This window comes from Zalophus californianus, chromosome 4, assembly GCF_009762305.2.
Source record: "Zalophus californianus isolate mZalCal1 chromosome 4, mZalCal1.pri.v2, whole genome shotgun sequence".
Classification (NCBI taxonomy): domain Eukaryota; kingdom Metazoa; phylum Chordata; class Mammalia; order Carnivora; family Otariidae; genus Zalophus; species Zalophus californianus.
Window position 1 is genome coordinate 52,382,119 of NC_045598.1, and position 23,704 is coordinate 52,405,822.

General features: G+C 42.5%; 1 protein-coding gene across 1 annotated transcript in view; it reads left to right on the forward strand.

Annotated features, from left to right (window-relative positions):
* The window catches only part of ROR1 (receptor tyrosine kinase like orphan receptor 1), a 181,240-nt gene that overhangs the window by 23,893 nt on the left and 133,643 nt on the right, over window positions 1-23,704 (forward strand). The window contains 2 exon segments of the mRNA XM_027616695.2: window positions 21,667-21,954; window positions 22,624-22,654. Coding sequence (XP_027472496.1) covers window positions 21,667-21,954; window positions 22,624-22,654 — 319 coding nt within the window.

Genomic DNA, 23,704 nt, shown 5'->3' on the forward strand with positions numbered 1-23,704 from the left:
TGGGGCAGTGTGGGCCTTTCTAATCACTGCCGTCTCTAAATATTAATTATGTCATTCAGGCGGCTGGGGCAATGTCCAAGTATGGATGCTGGTCGGCTCATAGTTTGCTTCTTGAGGGACCTCTACATATCATCCTGAAATTCTGGCTGGAAATTGGATTCAGTTGCTGAAAGCGGAAGAAATACAGCTTTCATGTTCATGCACAATTTGCTTTTTCATTTTCTTTATTATCCTGAGACTTACTGTAAATCACACTTTCCCATCAGTCCTGGGGGTTCTGATTATGTTCGTGGGGTCCAACTAAGAGCAAGGGCAGTAAATTACTGCCACTTTGTTTGAAAATTTTTTTAGCCACAGTACATTAGCTGCTTTTGTTTGCTTTTCCACTGGTAGTGTGCACATTTTTATTTCAGAATTGGTGTTTCTTGAATGTCTCATTTGTGAATAATGTAGTTTGCAAAATGGAATGATTGGAGAAAAAGTATGCAAGAGAGTATCCTTTAGCATCTGTAAGATTTTAAAGCATTTATAGCTAAAATGAGTTATTGAATTCTTTCTCTGTTTCTCTCTTCACACACACACACACACACACACACACACACACACACACACTCTCTCTCTCTCTGCATTTTCCTGTTCACTTCATTCTCTTCTTCTCCACTTCCCAAAGATTGATTGCATATGGTAATGACCAATACAATAACTAATATCAGGTAACTACTAAGAAATGCTTTTTTCCAGGGTCCTCTAAATATTTTTGTTTATTTGAAAGATTGATAGATCAGAGGGTCAGGGGACATGTTTTACTGTAAGTTTCTGTTCCAAATTTCTTGACATTTTTAGTAAAAAACAAAAGAAAAACAAAAAAGAAGAAAGAAAAAGAATATATTTTAAAAGGCAAAAATAGGGCTAATAAGAACAAGACCTTAAAGTGATTATCAAAATGTCAAAACTAACTACTTTTTCTTTATTCAGTAGCATTAATCTCGAGGCACTTACCTTTCAGTAAAATCTCCCTAATGGCTTGACTTCCTTCTCTTGCTGGGCCATCCACAAATAGAGTGGCTTCTAAAGTGATACCCAAATCCTCAATGGCTTTCCATAATTAGTGTGGGAGTTCAGTGGAGACATTTGTTTATGTTTTTAAAATCCTCTTTTAATACAATAGCAAGAACCAGGGGGCTCTCTGGCAGGCCCTGCTAACCTAGAGTTAAGTTTCTCCTCAGCACTGTCATAATGTCCACAGGACCATCCTAAAAATGCTAGAAAGCTATATGATAATGATGCAGGACCTGGTTGAGTGTGAAAATTAACTCTTTTTCCTGAAATTTGTCAGAGTTTCTGGAGTGACTTTGGAAAGGATTTTAGTGCACATGAAGATGGAGCTTAAGTTAGAAAATTTTCATTCTTATCACTAATCCATACAATTGTCATTTCGTTTTCTTGGACTTTATAGCAAACACCTTTCAGGGAGGCTGCCCACTTTACAAGAACTCCCTGTTGTCTGGTAACTGCTCCCATGACCCACGGTGATGGGCCTTCAGCAGCTGTGTTTATGTTGTGTAACTCTGGCCCTCTTTGGGGAACTGATCAGGGGAAGGACACTTGACCCAGGTTGGGCCAGTCGGAGTCACTTTCCTGGGAACTTGGAATTGGGACTCAGAGACAGCCAATGTTTGAAGTTGCTGGTAATGCCATGAGATTAACTTGAGGTAGATAACATGAAACAGTCATTCTCTGCTGTGTATGTAGAAAAGCCAAGAACACTGGTTTGCAAAGAGAGGAGATTTAAATAGATTCTTAGAAAGAAGCAAAGATAGATGGCAGAGGGAGAGTCCTGACTTGGTTCCCAGAAGCTTTCCAGTTTAGTTCCTGTTCCTCCTGAGGCCTGGCCGGACCCCTTGTCAGAGTTCTACGAGAAACCCCTTGCATCCTGGGTTAAATTGCTCCTCCTCCTCCTCTGCTCCTCCTCACCGTCTTCCAGCAGCTGAGGTTAGCTCCTGTTACGTTCCGTCAGAGTCTTAACAAAGACAGGTTGACCCTCTCTCCAGTATGTACTTGTTTGAGTACAGAGATGACCAAGTAAACAAGTAGATGAATGTTCATACTTACTCTTTTGTGCCCTAGAAGGTCTGAGCTGGGAACAAACCTCACGGATATCTTAATCCTATCCTCTCATCAGACAGATGAGGAAATTGAAGCCTGTAGATGAGAAGTGATTTACCCAGGTTCACACACAGCCAGGACTTGATCCCTGGCCTTTTGGTTCTCAGGGCAGCCAGTGTTCTTTCCAGGTTGGCTCCCTGGTGTCATCCATCCACCTGTCTCCATCCATCCACCATCCATCCATCCATCCATCCATCCAGTCAGCCAGCCAGCCAACCAATAAATATATAGTGAGCAAGCTCCTAATACATGAAAGGTCCTGGAATACATGCTTTCTGTGTTCAGCGTGCCTCTCTTGTGGCAGTCTTTCCTAATATCGATGATGATCTGTGTTCATATCCTATTTCCTTTGGCAGCCCTTTGAAAGCAGGGACTGTGTGTGAATCAGTACCTTCACTTCCTAGTATAGAACCTGTCACAAGGTACATCTTCAATAAATATCTGCTATTCTGGAGAATTTATTTGCCTTAGAGTCTCAGATGGGGACTGTGTATCAGTTATCTATCGCTAGATAACAAGCCACTCCATACTTCATGGCTTCAAGCAACAATCATTTATTATTATTGCTCATGGTTCTGGGAATTGACTGGGCTCAGCCAGATGGTTCTTGTTCAGGCTCTATCACATGGTTGCAGTCAGATGGTGACTGGGGCTGAGGTTATCTTGAAGGCTTTCTCATTCACATGTCTGCTAGACGTCTGGGCTGAAAGTATGCAAACCAGGCTGGAACAGCTGGAGCTCTATGGGAATCTCTCTCTCTCTCTCTCTTCCCATGTGGTGACCTCGGTATAACTGGACGCATTACATGGTGGCTGGAGGCTCTCAGAGAGACTGCCCCAAGAGAAACTACCAGAAGCTACCAGAAGCTACATAGCCTTGCCTAGCCTGGCCTCAGAACTCACTTCACATATGTCACTTCTGCAACATTCTGTTCCTCAAAAGAGTCACAGAGGCCCTGCCAAGTGTAAGAAAAGGGGGCAGAGACTCCATCATTTGATGAGTGTTTGAGAATTTACAGACATGTTTCTGCATCTCTGTACTTCTTCTTCACAAGGGGAATATGGAAGGAAATGAATACTTTATCTCTGGCCCCACAGAGCTTACATTTGAGTTGGGAGCCACGGTTTTCAGGCAACTGCTAGCCTCTGGCCCCACTGACAGCTACGTCTTTTCCAACGACTTTGCTACTCCTAGCCACAATCAATCACAGGGTCTGATAGCTATGTACCTGTGGCCGGGGAGTTAGTATGGGCAAGCAGGTAGGGCCGAGGTCTCATTTTATCATAAAATTCTCATGTGCTGGGTTTTGTGGTGGGCCCTCTGGAGGAATAGACATTAGACTCACATTTGGGTCCTGCCAAGAAAGAGAGACATATCTAAAAATGTAGCTTAAGGAAATAATACAAAAGGGGAAAAATATTTAAGCATAAAGGTATACAGTGAAGCATTCTATTTAAGAGTAAAGAAATAGGAAGGAGAACTAAATTTTCCCCAATTGGGGAAATCCTTTCATTGTGATTTCTGATGGAAATCCATGATCAGAGATCTGTGCCTGCTTTTCCTTGGATTTCTGAGGTCACATCTACTTGGGGAGGAAGAAATAGGGATACAAAATCAGAACCCCTCCGGCCCCTCTCCATCACATTCTTCACCAGCTCTCCCCTCCCTGGCCTGCTGGGTCAGCTCACACTTCCCTAAGCCCAGGTCTGGGCACAGGTGTCTTGGCTTAGTATTGTATAAAAACTGCCCATTGCTGGCCAGGTGAGTTACAAAATCCTTCATTACTGTCTGAGGTCTTTCCTCATTCTTGGCCCAGCCTTTCTTTCTGGCCTTCTTGTCTACTACTTGTTCATCCATAACCTTCCCAGAAGGCAAATGGGGGTGATTTATTCTGTGTTGCCCCCACCTAGTCTAGACACCCATGACTTTAAGCTTTTCCTCAAGGCATTCCTATACCCACAGAATGCCATTTCCTCTGCTTCCACTTCCTGAAAAGCAGACCCCGCCCCCCACCATAAGCCAAGTGGGGGAGGTACAAGGGGAGGGGCTGGGAGCTTCCCAAGAGCATATTCTCCTGAATTGATGTCTTCTAAACAAATGTTAATGGTATATGTTAACATGATGGTTATTAAGACTATGATGGAAAGATGCTTCAGGGCTCCTCAAGGTGGCTGGATATGTGTGTTGCTGTTGTTCATCGTCACAGTGATTAGCGGATGCAGTGAACATTTATTGGGCAGAGGCCTAAGATGTTATGCACCTTGCCATGTGGAGGGCACTCCTGCAGGAGGAACCTGGGGAGGACACCCTGTGTCAGCAGAGGCATGGGTCCTGTGGGGACAGTCCTCAAGGGTGGCACCTTGGTGCCTCCCCACTCTCCCCAGCAGCTGCCTAGCTCCTGCTCTCTGCCCTCACTCCCCCTGGCTCTCCCAGGCTCGCTCTCTCTGATCTGGGAAACCAGCTGTCAACCTCTGCTCTCCACCAAGGCCCAGCTCAAGAATGGCCCCCGTTACTGTCAAGCCTTCCCTGATTTCAATAGCTGGACATGCTCACCCCTTCCTAAGTAGAAAATAGCACTTTCCCCCCTTGCATCTTCCCTTTTTCTGATTATTTTTATTGGCTTCTTTTCCATCAATATTTTGTGAAGAGAAATGGGACAGGTACCTCCCCAGTGCCTACACAGTTATTTAATTTAAAGTATTTGCTTATTTTTCTTCCGGTTCCTCATTTTTTCCTCTCCCCCAAATGCCTATGGATTCCAGCAAGAGGACAGGAGGTCTGGAGTTTCTCTGCCCGTCCAGTCTGCTTTGAGTCTGGCCTACTAGGCCTCATAAAAGGACAGGGGACAGCCATGGCAGCCTTGGCCTGCCCACGTTGGTCTCAATGTCTTGACCACACACTTAACTTTACTCTCACTCTGACTTGTACTTTCAAATTAGACCCTGGGATATCTCGTCCTCCCTTCGAGATCTTAAGCAGCTCCTGATGGAGAGCAGTCCTATCTCCTCTTCTTTAAACATCCTACCGATTGCTACGTGTCGTCTCTGTCCCAGAAAGCAGGTTCAGCTCCCCTTTTCTAGGGTCCTCTATCACCCTGAACATACTCTGATTGGGCTCTAGTATGACTGTTTCTTTACATGTCTGATTCTATCGCCAGGATGAGAGATCTTTGTACACGTCAATCCATTTGTTCATTTCTTTGTCAAACATTTTCCACCTCTATTCATAGCAAACCAGTGCAGGGTTTAAGGTGCTGTACCCAGGGAAAAGGACATGCATGCACCCCCAGTGTTCCCTGCCTCATCTGCTTCATTGACTCTTGCCTCTTGTTACTGAGAAAATAGCACCCACTTCTGTTTCCATCTCCAGATTACTTAGTAACTTTTCTGTTTTGTTGAAAAGGCAGTCGAGCAGAGACTGTCTAATTTTTGAGGAATTTGGTTCAAAATTTGAGAGCAAAATCACCCCATTCATAACAGAACATTCAGGTGGCAGGGTCCTCTCCAGCTCACTGCCCTGACAGCAGCAGATCTGAGATGTGGCCAAGTCAGCAGATTCTTTCAAAATTTGAAATACAAACCCTGCGTAAGGAAAGGAGAAGAGGGGAAAGAATGGGTTTTGTGCCCTTTTGTGTCCCCTGACGTTTATATTCTGGGAAAACCTGGAACTGGAATGTTGGCCTCAGTGGAGTTGCGTTGGAATGCTGACAGGCACACAAAGGGATTTGGGATCTGTTCAATCAAGATGTGACTAGAGAACTGAGCCGGGATAACTGTGTTGTCCCTATAGGGACAGAAATTCCTTGGCCAGAATGGCAAACTTTTATTTGGAAAGCCACCTGGGCATCCCTTAGAGCCATCAAAAGCTCGGCAATTTATTATGACTGGACAAGCCGTGACCTTGCAGAGTCAGGCCAGGGTAGTAAAAATACACAATGACTTCGTCTTTGAAGGCCCTAAATGTGGCTTAGTTCTTCCTCAAAAAGGGCTCCCCAAAGGCTGAAGGCAAACTGTGGCCTTTGCGTGACGCAGAAGCTTCTATAGACTTCTGTAGTGAGGAGCACGCATCATGCCGATGCTGAGGCATCTCTCCTAGTCACAGTATTGAAATCACAGAGATGACTTATGATGTGCTCTGTTTGCGTTGGCCCACGGCCCAAAGCAGAGACTTATCTCAGGCCTGGCCTTCTAGATACTATCTCTGGTAATTTAAAAGTTCATTATGCAAGCCCACTCATCCTGTCCTGCTACAGTTAAGGTCTGTCAGCATTTTACAAAGGCTTATCACCCACCCATAAAGGGGCAAGAATGCAGTTCTTAGGTTGCAGTATGGCATGCGAGGCCTAAGCCTGAGCGTCAAAAGCTTTACCTCTTTTGTTGTTTTCAAGTTAGAATTTTTCTAAGTTCTAGTGAAGCAAGGTAATAGCTGATGGTTTTGCTGGTATTCTTTGGTTTGGTTTTGCAGGACTGGGAAAAGCTGCTAGAGATGGCTGGGAATGTAGATGTACCTTATATCTGAAGAATTCTTAGCCCGGTGAATTTACTTATCATGCTAGCATTCAGCTGAAGTTGAGAGTGTAGTTGAAATAATCACTACTTCATAGTTAGGATCAATGAAGCCCAGAAAAGTCAGAAACAAGATTGGGAATACTTCTCTAAGATGCAGGGACCAGTCCACAAACCAGAACCTTGTATCCCTGTGAATTTCAGCTAGATGGGGTTGATTGTATCCAAGTCATTGTTCTAATGGTTAAGTGTGCTTCTGCTCATCATTTTATTTTATTTTTTTATTAACTTATAATGTATTATTTGTTTCAGAGGTACAGGTCTGTGATTCATCAGTCTTACACAATTCACAGTGCTCACCACAGCACATACCCTCCCCAATGTCTATTACCCAGCCACCCCATCCCTCCCAACCCCCTCCACTCCAGCAAACCTCAGTTTGTTTCCTGAGATTAAGAGTCTCTTATGGTTTGTCTCCCTCTCTGGTTTCATCTTGTTTCATTTTTCCCTCCCTTCCGCTATGATCCTCGGTCTTGTTTCTCAAATTCCTCATATCAGTGAGATCATATGATAATTGTTTTTCTCTGATTAACTTATTTCTCTTAGCATAATACCCTCCAGTTCCATCCACATCGTTGCAAATGGCAAGATTTCGTTTTTTGATGGCTGCATAATATTCCATTGTGTATATATACCACATCTTCTTTATCCATTCATCTGTTGATGGACATCTTGGCTCTTTCCATAGTTTGGCTATTGTGGACATAGCTGCTATAAACATTGGGGTGCATGTACCCCTTCGGATCCCTACATTTATATCTTTGGGGTAAATACCCAGCAGTGCAATTGCTGGGTAGTAGGGTAGCTCTATTTTTAACTTCTTGAGGAACCTCCATACTGTTTTCCAGAGTGGCTGCACCAGCTTGCATTCCCACCAACAGTGTAGGAGGGTTCCCCTTTCTCCACATCCCTGCCAACATCTGTCATTTCCTGACTTGTTTTAGCCATTCTGACTGGTGTGAGGTGGTATCTCATTGAGGTTTTGATTTGGGTTTCCCTGATGCCGAGTGATGTTGAGCACTTTTTCATGTATCTGTTGGCCATTTAGATGTCTTCTTTTCTGTTCATTGTTTTAAAGTATTCTTATTATTTCTAAACTTAAACAACACATACACATGACAAATATGAATAAAATGATAACCCCCAGATTATAAATAATAATAACCCCCGCATAATAAAAATGGTTGAAAATTGTAGTAAAATAAATTGGATACTTAAATAAGTCACAGAAGTCCAAAAAAGTTTAAAACTAGAAAAAAAAGTCACTAGAGCAACCTTGTTGGCAGTTGCCAATGATCCCATTAGACACCCGGCTCCTGGAGAAAAAATAAGGGTACATAGAGATCATGGCCTCTTTGGCGTGAAAAGGAGATGTCATCCGGATGGATTCAGGTGAGTTGATAGTGGAAGAAGTTCTTAATGACAATGGGGTATAAAAAAGCAGCTTGAGAGGGGACAAACTGGGAGTGGGGACGGGGAAGGTGTCAGATAGAACTGGATTCAGTCCCGGTGATGCTGGGCCTTGCCTTGGTATCTTCCTTAAAACTGGGTAACAAAAACCCATATACACCACAGCATTCTGGAAAGGATAAAATGCAATAGCAGGCAGAAAGTGTCTAATAGAATCAGTGCTCAACACGTGTGTTCCTTTTTCCTTCCACCTTTATTAATTATAGCTGGGGCAGAAAGTGACCTAAATGCTGGAAGCCAGCAATTCTTGTTCTGAGTAGATCTTAGCTACTTAAGAGGACAAAGTGGTTTCCCTGAGCTTTTAAGAGGCCATTTACATAAAATTGGCCTACTTGTAAAAAATGACCTATTCATTAAATCAAGCCTCTAGGTAGCAAAGTTTTCTTAAACTCCTTTGAGTTGCTGTGTATTTACTGTGCTTCCTAAAGAAAAACCTGTAAGGGCAGCTACTTTTCCCCATTGGTCCAGATTTAAAAAAAACCAGGGGTTTTTGCTCTAAGTGCACATTTGCAGAACCATTTCTGATATATATGTGTTTGCTCCCCAAAAAGGAGCCACATATTTGGCTATTTGTTGTCTTTGGTCCTAAGGACACTCTTTCAACCCCTCTTGTTACTCAGAGGTCCTTAACCCAAGCTCAGCTTGATGCCTTAGTATGTGAGCTCTCAAGAGAATGTGAGTGGTAGGCCCAGAGCCAGCCCAGCACAGCCCTTTTCTTTCTTTGGACTTTTAACCATTACATCTCCTGCTCTGTAGCAGCTTTGCTTGGCCAGGAAATATTTATCTTCCTGGAGGTGTCTCTGTACCTTAATGTCTCTGTCTTGGTTTCTTCTGAATGATAGGGATTGTAGTGGAGAATCCTGGAGATTTTTGAGCAGTAGAAACTGGGCTTAGCAGGAAGCCAGGCAAGACTCAGTGGCCAGAAAGTGGGAGTTTAAAATTACTGTAGCCATGTGTCTTCCTGTTGACAGCTCCAGAGAATCTTTTGGGAGAGCGCCTAAAAAAAAAGCTTATACTCAAGACTCCACCCAGGATCAATTACATTAGAATCTCTAAGGGTAAGACCTAGGTATCAGTGTTGGTTTTGTTTGTTATTCTGCAAGTGATAGTGATGTTCATGAGGGTTGAGAATCTCTGGCTCTAATTATAGCTCCCTGTAGTGAGTGCTTCTGATGTTCCAGAAATTGATTATCTCATGTGACCCTCACGACAACATTAGTGGGTAAGTACAATTATTGGCCCCATTGTACAGTTGAGGAAACTGAGGCTTGGAGATGTCAAGTACCAGCAGGTGAGTGGTGGGACTCCGATATTTAGCCAAGCATCCAGCTCCAGAGCCGTGTTCTTAATTACCGCGCTGCAGCCCATTATTATAAATTGTGCCTCCAGTGGGAACGAAGCTCCAGCAAGTGGGGTCATCCAGTGGTCTTGAGCTCTCTCCATACCTTCAACTTACTGACCTCCTGCTCCCCGTGTGTTCGAGACTTCCCAGCAGCCCCACGTCAGATAACAAACTGCGGTTATTCAGAAGTCCCCTGCTATTTCCCCTGATTTTTATTAAATGCAGCTTGTGGCTCCAACTCAAGAATGTGCAAGCCGATTTAGATTATGTTTTGCATTGAGTTTATTAAGATAAAAAATATTTCCCGAGATAGTGAGTCAGAAGTATTTATGGTGAAATGTGCTGAAAGTGAATGCAGGTTGATAGCGTGAACAGAATGTTCTCTCAGAGTCAAATGCGATGACCTAACTGTGTTTGGCAGCCTTCCTTTATGTTTAGCTAAGCATTTTATTTCATGTCGGGAGCCTCCTCCCTCTTCTGAGAAGGATCGGTCCTGTAGGAGACCAGGATTTTGGCATATATCTCTTTGATACCAGGACCCAGGCCCTGAAGCCTAATTGTGACTGGCTGGGTTGCCATGGCAAAGGACTATTAAACTCTTTATATCTCAGTTTCCCTCACCTGTCAAAATGAGAATATAACTCTTGGCCCCACCTCCCTCCCTGAGGAGAGTGGGAGGGCACTTTGAAAATTAAGCAATAAATGTTGGGAAGGATTTGTGGATGTGACATCTTGTCAACTGGGTCAGTTACAAATGGGGTGTCTCCAAAGCTCATTTGCCCTAAATACACTTGAGCCTTCCATTTACTTAATCAACCAGCCTTTATTAAATGCCTACGAAGTTCACAATAACACATGGAGTGCTAAGGGGAATACAAAAAGGAAAAAAGGAGGAAATCGGGTCTCAATTCCCAGAAAGCTCATAAACTAACTTCTTTTTTCTCGCAGTTCACTTTTTAGGTTGATTAAGCATCGGTATGAACGATGCCTGTACTGTATTTAAAAAGTTCATTCTCTATGGTGACTTCCATCATTTGTAACCAGGAGTGATTTAGTTGTTCTCGGTACCGGTGGGTATTGTTACATGCTGGGTGGATTCATTAAAAGGGCAAGAATATTCTGTAGTCCCGGTTAGGGGGAGTGGGGGACAATGAAAGACCACAGTCTGGATTCACTGGGAATGGTACATTGGCTAATAGTATGTTCTCCTGTGTCCAAAGGTCTGGGTCTGAGTCCTGGCTCTTCCACTACCTACCTGTGTGACTTTGGGCAAATACTTAACCTCTCTGTGTCTCATTTCCTTATCTCTAAAATGTGGGTAATAATAGGGTCTAACTCATGGGATTGTTTTCAAAATTAATAAGTTAATGTGTACAAGGTACTGAGGATGGTGTCTGGCACCTTATAAATGCTCAAAAAGTCTTAGCTATAAGCACCATTTTCAATGGGTCATGGAGAAAATGGTGGCACCAAAAGATGATTAGTATTTCATTTCCCTATATTATAAAAAATATCAAGTCCTTTTTTATTCAGAGTCTCAAAATTTGCCCGGATCTACCACAATCGCTTAGAGTTGCCCCCAAATCCCAGGCTGTTTGTTCAGAAATGGGAAACAGGCCATCCAGGCCTTTCTCTGGCTTATGGTGCGCAGGGCTCGAGTTAAACTATTTTGTTCTGAAGCTTTACACCAGTCCAGGGCCCAGAGGGGTAGTGAAGGGCAGCTGTGGGGTGTGACGGAAAGAACACTGAGCTTAGAGTCCAAATCCTGGCTTTGCCTTTTGTTGGCTGGGATAGTCTTTAAGTCCTCCAAACTGCAGTTTACCCATCCTGATGATACAAAAGCAATGGTTTAGGTAACACTGCTGGGGCCCCAGCCTAAATCAAGACAGTCGTAGCAAACTATCAAATTCTGCTAGAGGTCCTTGTCATCCCCACCAGCATGCCCTTGTAGTGAAAAAAAAAAAAAAAGCCAGTTGTACTTAAGAATGTCTTTGATGAAGCAGTAAAAATTATTAATTTAATTAAATCTTGACCCATGAGTACATGTCTTTAGTATTCCATATGGCAAAATGGGAAATATGCAGGAACGCTGGCTGCTGAAGTCCTATAGTTGTCACAAAGAAAAGTATTTGAGTTGTGATGTGAACTAGCCACTTCTTTACTTGAAAAAACGACAGACTGGGAAAGAGAAATACCATATGATTTCACTCATATGTGGAATCTAATAAAACAAAGGAACAAACAAAGAAAGAAAAAGCAGAATCAGACCTATAAATACAGAGAACAAACTGATGGTTGCCGGGGGGTAGGGTGCAAAATAGGTGGAGGGGAGAGGGAGATACACGCTTCTAGGTATGGAAGGGATAAGTCACGGGAAGACAAGGTACAGCAGAGGGAATATAGTCAGTAGTATTGTACGTGTTGTGTGGGAGCCGACGGTAACAATACTTGTGAGCAGAGTGTAACATCAAGAGAAGTTGAATCACTATGTTGTACACTTGAAACTCATATAACAGTGTGTGTCAACTACACTAAAAAAAAAAGAAGAATGATTGACCGTCAAACTATGGTTAGTTATTTTTGAATATTCTTGGAAATGAACAAAATGAGTCTGCCACTTCAAATAAACAGGAGATGGTATTCGCCAATAATAAAATTTGAGCTTCCAAGCAAAAATTAAAATTTTGGGAAACTTTTAGCCACCACCATGAGCTTGACAGATTTCTAGTCTTTTTTATTTTTTTTAAGATTTTATTTATTTATTTGAGAGGAGAGAGAGAGCGGGGGGGGGGGGTGCGGTGCAGGGAGTGGGCCAGAGGGAGAGGGAGAAGCAGACTCCTCACTGAGCAGGGAGCCCGACAGGGGACTCGAAACCAGGACCCCAAGATCATGACCTGAGCAGAAGGCAGATGCTTAACTGACTGAGGCACTCAGGCGCCCAACAGCTTTCTAGTTTACTGATGAGATTGGGGATGATATTAACAAAAATGATTTCTCTCTATTATGTAATTAAATGTGTTCACATTTGGAATATGTACATAACTCATTGGAACAATATTTTCTAAATGGACAATGCGTGGTGTTACAAAATCATATGTGGGTAAAAGATCTTTAAAGTCCAAGATAAACCAACCCCTTTTAATATAACAGATTATGAAAAGTTCACTGATAAGGCTTCAGATTCACATCATGATGAACCTTTAAGAAACTACCACTTGTCAAATTTTAGTATAGTATCACAGAAGGATATTCTAAATTATCTGAAAAGACTATTAAAATACCCCTCCCTTTTCCAGCTGTGTAAAGCCATTTTCTTCATGTACTTTAACCAAAACAACATATTTCAACAGATTAAATGCAGAAAGAGGAGAATCCAGCTGTCTGCTCTTAAGCCAAATAGATTTACAACAACTTAAACAATGCCATCCTTTTCACTATGTATGTGTGTATATAAAATATGGTTATTTTTCATTGAAATATATTATTTATGTTAAGTAATGATATTACTTTTTTATTTTTCAATAAATTAGTATACAAATGTTTTTAAATTTTCTCTTAGAGGTCCTCAATATTTTAAAGATTTTTTTTTTATTTATTTATTTGGCAGAGAGAGAGAGCACAAGCAGGGGGAGCTGCAGGCACGGGGAGAAGCAGACTCCCCGTTGAGCAGGGAGCCCGATGTGGGACTCGATCCCAAGACCCTGGGATCATGACCTGAGCCAAAGGCAGATGCCCAACTGACTGAGCCACCCAGATGTCCAGGGCTCAATATTTTAGTCTTTAGGGGTCTTGAAACCAGAAAGTTTGAGAATTTCTGTCCAAGAATGAAAAATCAGAGCATCTAATTTTTTTTATTAACATATAATATATTATTTGTTTCAGGGGTCCAGGTCTGTGATTCATCAGTCTTACACAATTCACAGCGCTCACCATAGCACATACCCTCCCCAGTGTCCATCACCCAGCCACCCCATCCCTCCCACCCCCCTCCACTCCAGCAACCCCTCAGTTTGTTTCCTGAGATTAAGAGTCTCTTATGGTTTGTCTCCCTCTCTGGTTTCATCTTGTTTCATTTTTCCCTCCCTTCCGCTATGATCCTCTGTCTTGTTTCTCAAATTCCTCATATCAATGAGATCATATGATAATTGTTTTTCTCTGATTGACTTATTTTGCTTAGCATAATACCCTCCAGTTCCATCCACGTCGTTGCAAATGGCAAGATTTCATTTTTTGATGGCTGCATAATATTCCATTGTGTATATATACCACATCTTCTTTATCCATTCATCTGTTGATGGACATCTTGGCTCTTTCCATAGTTTGGCTATTGTGGACATTGCTGCTATAAACATTGGGGTGCATGTACCCCTTCAGATCACTACATTTGTTTCTTTGGGGTAAATACCCAGTAGAGCAATTGCTGGGTCATAGGGTAGTAGAGCATCTAATTTTTTTAAGACTATTTTTTTAGAGCAGTTTTAGGTTCAGAGCAAAATTAAGAGTAAGATACAGAGATTTTCTGTATACCCCCTGCTGCCACACATGCACAGGCTCCCCCATTATCAACATCCCACACGAGGGTGGTACATCTTACAACTGACGATCACCCAAAATCCGTGGCTTACATTACAGTTCACTCTTGGTGTTGTCCATTCTATTCGTTTAGACAAATGTGTAATGACATGTATCCACCATTATAGAGTGCCCTAACAATCCTCAGTGTTCGCCTATTCATTCATCCCCTCCCTGCTCCCCTCCCCCCAACCCCTGGCAACCACTGATCTTTTTACTGTCTCCATAGTTTTACCTTTTCCAGAGTGTCATATAGTTGAAATTACACAGTATGTAGCTTTTTCAGTTTGGCTTTTTTTCACTTAATAATATGAATTTAAGTGTCCTTCATGTCTTTTCATGGCTTGATAGCTCATTTTCTTTTAGTGCTGAATAATATTCCAGTGTCTAGATGTAATATAGTTTATCCATTCACCTACTGAAAGACATCGTGGTTTCTTCAAGGCTTTGTCAGTTATGAATAAATCTATAAACATCTTTATGCAGGGCTTTTTATGAACGGAAGTTTTCACCTCCTTTGGGTAAATAATCAAGGAGCGAGATTACTAGATCGTATGCTAAGAATATGTTTAGTTTTTTAAGAAACTGCCAAACTGTCTTCTAAAGTGGCTAGAAGCCACTATTTTGCCTTCCCACCAGCAATGAATGAGAGTTCCTGTTACTCCATATCCTCACCAGCATTTGGTGTTGTCAGTGTTCTGGATTTTGGTCATTCCCATAAGCATATAGCAGGATCTTGTTGTTTTAATTTGCATTTACCTGATGACATCTGATGTGGAGTATTTTTTCATATGATTATTTGCCATTTTTATATCTTTGATGAGGTGTATCTGTTAAGGTCTTGGACTGTTTTTTAATCAGGTTTTTGTTTTCTCCTTGAGTTTTAAGAGTTCTTTGTATATTTTGGACAACATTCCTTTTTCAGATGTTTCTTTTGTAAATATTTTCTCCCATTTTGTGGCTTGTCTTCTCATTCTCTTGACATTGTCTTCTGCAGAGCAGAAGTTTTTTTTAACTTTAATGAAGTTCAGCTTGTCAGTTACTCCTTTCATGAATCATGTCTTCCCAGTAGTATCTAAAACGTCATTATTGTGGGGCACCTAGATGGCTCAGTTCATTAAGCGTCTGACTTCTGCTCAGGTCATGATCCCGCGGTCCTGGGATCGAGCTCTACGTGCACAGCAGGGAGTCTGCTTGTCCCTATGCCCTCCCTGACTTGTGCTGGCACTCTCTTTCTCTCTCTCTCAAATAAATAAATGAAATCTTTAAAAAAATAAGTTAAAAAGTCATTATCATAGTCAAGATCATCTAGATTTTTCTCCTGTTACCTTCCAGGAGTTTTATAATTTTTCATTTCACATTTAGGTCTGTGATCCATTTTGAGTTAATTTTTGTGAAAGGTGTAAGATCTGTGTCCGGATTCACTTCTTTGCATGTGGATATACAGTGGTTCCAGCACTGTTTGTTGAAAAGGTTCTCTTTGTTCCTTTGTATTGCCTTTGCTTTCTTGTCAAAGATCAGTTGACTATACTTATGTGGGTCTATTTCTGGGCTCTCTGTTTCATTGATCTGTTTGTCCATTCTTTCATCAATACAACACTGTCTTGATTACTGTAGCTTTATATCAGGAATTGGGTAGTATCAATCCTCCAACTTTGATCTTCTCCTTCAATATTATTTTGGCTATTCTGGATCTTTTGCCTCTCCATGGAAACTTTAGAACCAGTTTGTCAGTATCCACAAAATAACTTGCTGAGATCTTGATTGTAATTGCATTGAATCAATAACTTGATTCACTTCTACTCACTGTGGGATCTCAGACAGCTTCCTTACGCTGTCTGTGCGTTAGGTTTCTGATGTGTAAGATGAGGATAATAAAACTAGCTTGTAACAACACCTGCCATAATAGTAAGTACCCTTGAGGGGTTAACTGTTACCGCTGTCATTATTGTCTCATCATCGTTGATGTTTTTATCATGATCATCATTATTACCAGTACCCCCCCCACTGGGAGACACAGCAACACAGAGCTAGAAGGTGGAGTCAGCAGAATTGGAGTATTTTTCTCTCTGAAGCCAAATTATAGTCCACCTGCTCCTGGCCAGTCTGCCAGCATTTGTGACCTAAGGAAGAAGGGAAAGAAGGATGAGAAAGCTTCCACGGCTCAAGCACACATTGTCAGAGGTGTTGAGTCAAGCCACTGCAAGAAAGTATGAGTAGCCAGGTATAAATGTAGAAGCCCCATTGCTCTGTGTGGCATCAGGCCCAGCTGGTATGTGCTGTCTGCCCTCTAGGGCGTCTCTGGCTACTCCGTATGGAAACGTAGACCGCTCAGGAGGAACAGCCTGCACAGGCCCATGTAACAGAGCGTGAAGCCAGAGTCTAGGATGTGAAATGACTGACACAAGCAGCTAGCTCGCGGCACAGCGAGTGTCGGGTCCACTTTGCAGGTGTCCTCTGTGCTGGGCTTCTTCCCGGAGATACCCACATGTTCCCTGAAAGGAATGACTCCTGGATCAGAACCCGCAGCTGCCACACCAAGCTTTAGGAGTAGAGAAGAGAATGGATCCCCCAGTGTGGCCCGTGAGGCTGCTGCAGAAGGATCCAGCTGGTTCTGGGAAGAGAATGGATTGTAGCCAGGGGCTTGTTAACAACAGGGCTGATAGTAATGATGCAGACATGAGATTTTATTTTATTTTATTCTAGTCACAAAATGCTTTCATGTTGTTTAGGCCAAATGTTATTCTGATGCTCCTAGTCTTTGCCAAACTGAGGGCCGGGCCATTTGCTTGTTCTAAGTGAGCAGCTACAGATGGCAAACAAATTTGAACATTATTCTTTATTGGTAAAAAGTTAAAACCAAATTCCCTGTGTTTGTGGGGCAGGGCTCCTTTGTTCAATAAACACAAAGATTTGTTTACATTTCCTTTGTTCTCTCTGGACATACACCGCTTGGGCCAGTGACTACACTGATTTCAAGATGCCCTGCAGTCCTCATTTTTGTTTTCAGGTGGGTATTATATAGAGCTTCATGGACAAGTCAGCTGCTCTTGCCTGCAGAGTATTAGCTATGTGATCTCAGGCAGGTGACTTCACCCCGCTGGTGTCCTTTTCTATGAAATCAAGACTAAACTTGGTCAGGAAACCAATCAGTTGGACGAATAATCATTCCTTACTTTTAGGAATAAGATACCTGTGAGAAAAAGAAAAGAAAAATACAGCTGATAAAAATAACAGAAACTCACATGCTACTTGCTCTGTGTTAGAGCCTATTCCAAGCACTTGCCATGTGTTAATTCATTTCATGCTTGAAATAGCCCTATGAGGAAGATACACCTAGTGTACTAATTTCACAGATAACAAAACTGAGACACAGAGAGGGTACACAACTTGCCCAAGGTCACACAGCTGATAAGGAGCAGAACTAGGACATGAATTCAGGCATTCTGGCTCCAGAGTCTGTGAGGGTTGATTTTGTATATTAGATCAGCCCTTACTAATTTGTTTTCAATAAATCTGAATACGCCTCCAGAGGGTAATGGAAAAACTACCCCTCCCCCACATGATAGAACTCTCTGGTTCTTGGTTAACTTATGTTCCTAGAAGAACAAACTTGAAGCTCTGTATGTCTGGGATTATGGTATCATGCGAAGTAACTGGAGTTTGGAGTCAAAGAAATAGTTTGAAGTGCCAGCCACCCTTTTATGTGTTGTGTTATGTGGACTTGGCCACAGAGCTGGCTAGGCTTTGGCTCCAACCACCTGTCAGAGAAAACTAAAGAGAAGAAGTAGAAGTGACTTTGGTTTTTGACTAAAACTCAGCAGGTAATGTTAACCCCTGAGGCATGCACCCAGCAGCTGTCATCCTGGCCTCTGGGAGTGTGGCTCGGTGTTGGTTAGATTCAATATTGAAAGAAGGTAGGGGGCGCCTGGGTGGCTCAGTCGGTTGAGCGTCTGACTCTTATTTTCAGCTCAGGTCATGATCTCAGGGCTGTGGAACTGAGCCCCATGTCCGGCTCTGGGCTCACTGGGGAGTCTGCTTGAGATTCTCTCCCTCTTCCTCTATCCCTCTCCCCCTTCTCTCTCAAATAAATAAATAAATAAATCTTAAAAAAAAAAAAAAAGGAGAAGGGCCTACCAGGGGATAGGCAGGGGAATTGGGATCCCCATGTAGCAGGTAAGGTGAGTTACCTGGCTTCTGGAGGGAAACCAGAACACCAGCTAAAGTTTAGACCCATTAGCTAGACAATCCTGACTGGAATTAGGGGCAGATCACAGCCCTGTGGGGATGTGGGTGTGTGTCCCCAGCTTGCTCTTTTTTAGGGAAGAAACTCAAGTTCTGTCCCCACCCCTCAGTGGGGCTCGAGCTGCCCAGGTAGTCTGGCGGAATAGAAAGAGCTAGGTTTTGGAATCCGAGAGATCTGGATTAGACCTCAGTTCAGCCATGTGACCTTGGGCAAGTCACTTAACGTCTCTGATCCTAGGTCTCATCATTATAAAGCAATGATAACAATTCCTGCCTTGTGGGGTTATTGAGCGAGTGAGTACAGAAGTAAAGCCCCCGGCGTACTGTAGGATTCTAAATAGTCCATCTGTGCTCACTACCGTATTGGCCTGTTGGCTCACTTGGACTTTCTGCTTGGCTGAGCCTGAGAACTTAAGGCTGCTAGCACTGGAGGGTTTGGGCACAAGGTACAGCGAGGTCACTGAGAGACCACGGGCCCGGTCAGTGCATCTCTGAGATGTGATTTCCTTCTTGTGATCATTAATGCTCCTCCTTTCCTACTTTGCTAGATTGTTAGAGGAGAATGCAAGACTCAGTAACCTGAAAAGCATTATACAAAAATTGTTATCATTATAAAAAGAATTGCAGTAACATCGATTAACATTTTGAGTGCTTACTTTTTTGCCTAACACTAGTTTAAGTGCTGCCCATGTGTCACCCAATTTAATTTTAATCCTCCAACAGCTTTGGCTGGTAGAGTCCTATTTATTATTCCCATTTTTCAGTTAAACTGAGGTACCCAGAGTTTAAGTAACTTGCCTAAGGTCACTCAGAATTGAGGGCTGACCCAGAATTCAAACCCAGTTACTTGAGTTCCAGAACCTGCCCAATGGAGTATTAATCACTATGCTTATATTGGCATTGCTATTTCCATGTTTCTTTTCTAGCAAGGATATTTAGTTAGCCATTCTCTGAGTAGGAGACAGGACTGTGAGGCCATGATGGCAGCTCCATAAAGCCACCTGTTCCTTAGTTTCTCTACTCTCTGGGCACACCTCAAATGTCTTAGGAACACATATGCTTCTATCTAGAGCAAAAACATTCATAGATTGAATATATATGGATATAGATTAGAGAAACAAGTTCAGAGATAAAGATCAGAATATAAATGGAAAGAAGCAAGACATTAGCAACATAATTTATGGGCTCATGATTGCGTTGTGAAGGATAATTATTCATTGGTTTAAGTGGGATGAAAAGTGTCATTCTGGAAACACAGTGAGTGATAGTCATACTTAATCTGTTTTCTACCACTCACATAAGATAAATGTCATTCACATGCGTGACATACTCCTGTGGGACTGCCCAGATTTTGACATCTCTCCCCAATCTTTTTGTGGAAAATTAAGGTACTTAATGAATTATTTATTTTGGGCATGTATGAAAGTATTTTATAGGAATTTGGGTGCTTTTAAATTAGCCACTTAGATCTCTCCCAAAAAAGGGTTATTTTTCAACAAAGTTCCATTAAATTCAACAAATTTACTATGCTCTGCTTATGCTGTACCATACGGCAGCTACTAGCCACGTGTGGCTGTTAAAATTTAAATTTAAAAATTCAGTTCTTGGGACGCCTGGGTGGCTCAGTCGGTTAAGCGTCTGCCTTTCGCTCAGGTCATGATCCCAGGATCCTGGGATCGAGTCCCGCATCGAGCTGCTTGCTCAGTGGGGAGCCTGCTTCTCCCTCTGCCTGCCACTCTCCCTGCTTGTGTGCTCACTTGCGCTCTCTCTCTCTCTCTGGCAAATAAATAAAATCTTAAAAAAAAAAATCAGTTCTATAGTTGCTCTAGTTACATATCATGTGCTCAGTAGCTCACCTGTAGCTGGTGGCTGCCATTTAGACAATGCAGATTATAGAACATTTCCATCATTACAGAAAGTCCTATTGGACAAAGCTGCTAGACGGTAGGATACACTAAAGATACAATGATGACAAAACATTCTAGATGCCTGCCCTTATGGGCTTGTAGTCGGGCAGAGAGGACAACTGCTTAACAACCCATCCCAGGTTGGGAGTCAGGGAAAGACAGAAGGCAATGGGAGGGTATGCAGAGGAGATCAACCTGACAGTGGGTGGTCAGGGAACATAAAGTCAAAGAATACTCCTTATACATCAACAACAGACCAATTGTTTTAAAAAAATATTGAACTTAATTTTTTAAATAGTAAATTATTTTCTCTGTAACTGGATTCTGCAACCAATATCAATATGAGGTTTAAAATATATTATTGAAGAATAAACTTAAAATTTATTTCATTATTAAAATGTTTAAGAAATCTCTAAAGAGGCCAAATGAAAAATGTACATACAGTATGATTCCATTTATATGCAATCCTAGAACAGACAAAATTAGTCTATGATGATAGAAATCAGAACTGCAGTTGCCTAGAATGGAGATGGGGGTGCAGATGGAAACAAGCATTGACTACAGAAGATCTTAGGGGTACTTTCTGGGTTGTTCAGGATGCTCTCTATCTTGGTAAGGGCATTGGTTACATGGATATATGCATTTGTCAGTACTTCTGGAACTATATAACTGAAGATGGGTACATTTCCTAAAATGTAAATTATAGCTCAATTAAAAGTTGAATATATAGAATTATTTATTGTAACATCTTAATGGTTAATATGAGTAACATTATGGAACTATTCATTGCCTCATTACTTTATCTGCCGACAACCTGGGGTTTATATCATCACTGGCTGCAAGGTTTTCAGCATCATTCCTGACCTTGTGCTATGTGGATATAAATATGTCGCTCCTACTTTTCCAGTCTTTCATGCTTTCTTTCCTATCAAAAGTGGACAAGCTGGAAGGATCTTTGCCAGCATGTTAAGAATGGTATCATTTTGGGGTAGAAAGATTTGAGGTGAATTTTGAAGCTTTTTCTTCTTCACAGTATTGTTTGAGTCTGTAACAAGGACCGTGTGTTTTTCTTATACTTTGAAACACAAAATCTCATTCTGTGTTGGCTTAGGAAGTACATTTACTTATCCATGGGTTACCATATGGTCATTTGAAAACTTTGGGTTTTAAACGATGGTTAGTGACAAGTTTCCTTGTAAGCAGCAGGCTCTGTGGGTGATTGTTCTATAGTCACGGGGTCTCAGTAAATGTATAATTTCATGCCTGGTCTGTCTCCACCATGCCTCTCCTGTGCAGTCTCTCTGTGGTCCTGGGGCGCACTGGAGTGGATTTGGGTTGCTCGGAGGTGCTCCTTAGCTGTCTGCCCCTCTCACCTACCTCCTTCGCCCTGTGCTCACAGATTCTTACCTGACCCTCGATGAACCGATGAATAACATCACCACGTCCCTGGGGCAGACAGCTGAACTGCACTGCAAAGTGTCTGGGAATCCACCTCCCACCATCCGCTGGTTCAAAAATGATGCACCTGTGGTGCAAGAGCCCCGGAGGATCTCCTTTCGGGCAACCAACTATGGCTCCAGGCTGCGGATTAGAAACCTGGACACCACAGACACAGGCTACTTCCAATGTGTGGCAACAAACGGCAAGAAGGTGGTTTCTACCACTGGAGTCCTGTTCGTCAAGTTTGGTAAGCCACCTTTTGCTGGGGATGGCGTTTGGCCCTCAGCATTCGGGGGGGGGGGCAGGGTGGAGGGAATGGGCACATACTGAAAATGTCCTATGTGCCTAGAAACTGGGACAGTTTCTAAAGCTGGTACAGTTGCACCCATTTTACAAGTAAGTAAACCAGGGCCAATGGTTAAGGACCATGTGCAGGGTTGCCCAGCTAGTAAATGGCAGAGCAGGAGTGGGGTCCAGATCTGTCTGACCCCACAGCCCTGCTCTAAACCACCATGCCAGTGAGAGAGAAGATGGGAAGGTCTACAGCACGTATGCCTCTTGTCTGTCCAGCTGCCTTCCAAACCTCTCCTGTCTCGACCAGTGTGCTTCTGGGACCACTCAGCCTCCCACTGCAAACCCCCCGAGTAGCATGCGGTTGCCTACTCTAGTGACTCATTTGCCAGCACTTGTCCTAGCGTTTTCCAGGCCTGTGGAACTGTGGGCTCTAGACAGGTGCTCACTGGGACGTTTTTTTGGTAGAGGTAATTGTGGGGAACTGAAACAAAATAATAAATCCCAGAAAAAGCTCACCTCGAGGTGGTTGAGAACTTTCATCTGTAATGGTTTGACTGAACCCACGCTCACTCTCCAGTAACCCAGCCTGACTGTTTCTTTTGTTTTCCTTTCATTTCTCCAGGCCCCCCTCCCACTGCAAGTCCAGGGTCCTCGTAAGTACTTTTATCTCCCTTCTTGTCACTTCTCAGTGTTTCTCCAGAGGTTTTTAGGGCAAAGGCAGTGTTGTCCTCTGCTTGGGCCAAAACACTGTGTCCAGATTTCATTCCATGTTGCCCTGCCCTCGTTCCATGTTGCTTTTTCTCTGATACGAAGATTCACAAGAGACCAGCACTGGCACTAACCTCAATTGTGGTTGATTCTCTTGTTGATTCTGAACATGTTGATGAAAGCAAAAACCTACTTATATTTTCTATTTTTAAAATCAATCTAACATTTAGTTATGATAATGGATTTGGTCAAATCAAACAAAAAAATGATACAGGGCAGTGTTAGGCCTGGAGCCTAGATGGATCTCTTCTGTGTTTCTGCAAGCATTGCATTCCTGATGCTCTAGAGTTATTGAACAGACCAACAGTTAGGGATCACTTTATTTGTATTCCCTTTAAAAAACTTAGAGGCAAAAGTTCTGACTCACATAGGGGAGGGAAGAAAGCCCTGGGCTGGGGCTGAGAGTTACAGGGGTTTGATTCATATCGAGTCCTTTGTTATTGGAGTCTAAAGACCCCATTTCTTAAACTGATGTGATTCGTGATGCATTTGTCCTTTCCTCTGGCTAAGGGGTTCTCTTCCTTCACTGTAGGAGCATCTGCTTGGGGCATTTTTCTTGATGTATGTTTTTATTTGGGGGATAAGAGCCATTTATTAAAACCCTCGCTCTGCAAGAAAATATATTCCATACTTTGTAGACTTCAGAAATAAAATTCACTCAGCTCTACCACAAGAGCACCAGAATGTCTGACCTAGATGGCACCTACAGCAAATATAACAGCCCCTGAATTTGCTCTAATCCCTTCTGTGCCACTTAATTACAGTGTGGAGTATTTTAATATATTTGTGTGTGCCTGAAGGGCCCAGTGGCCCACAGTCCCATTAATAAAACAGGTAGTGGGTAAAAATAAACATTGGCCGTCAGCCACCCCGTTCTGCTATTTCGTCAGCCGATTAAAGGCAACCGTAAAAGAGCCTTTAAAATCACCCAAGTG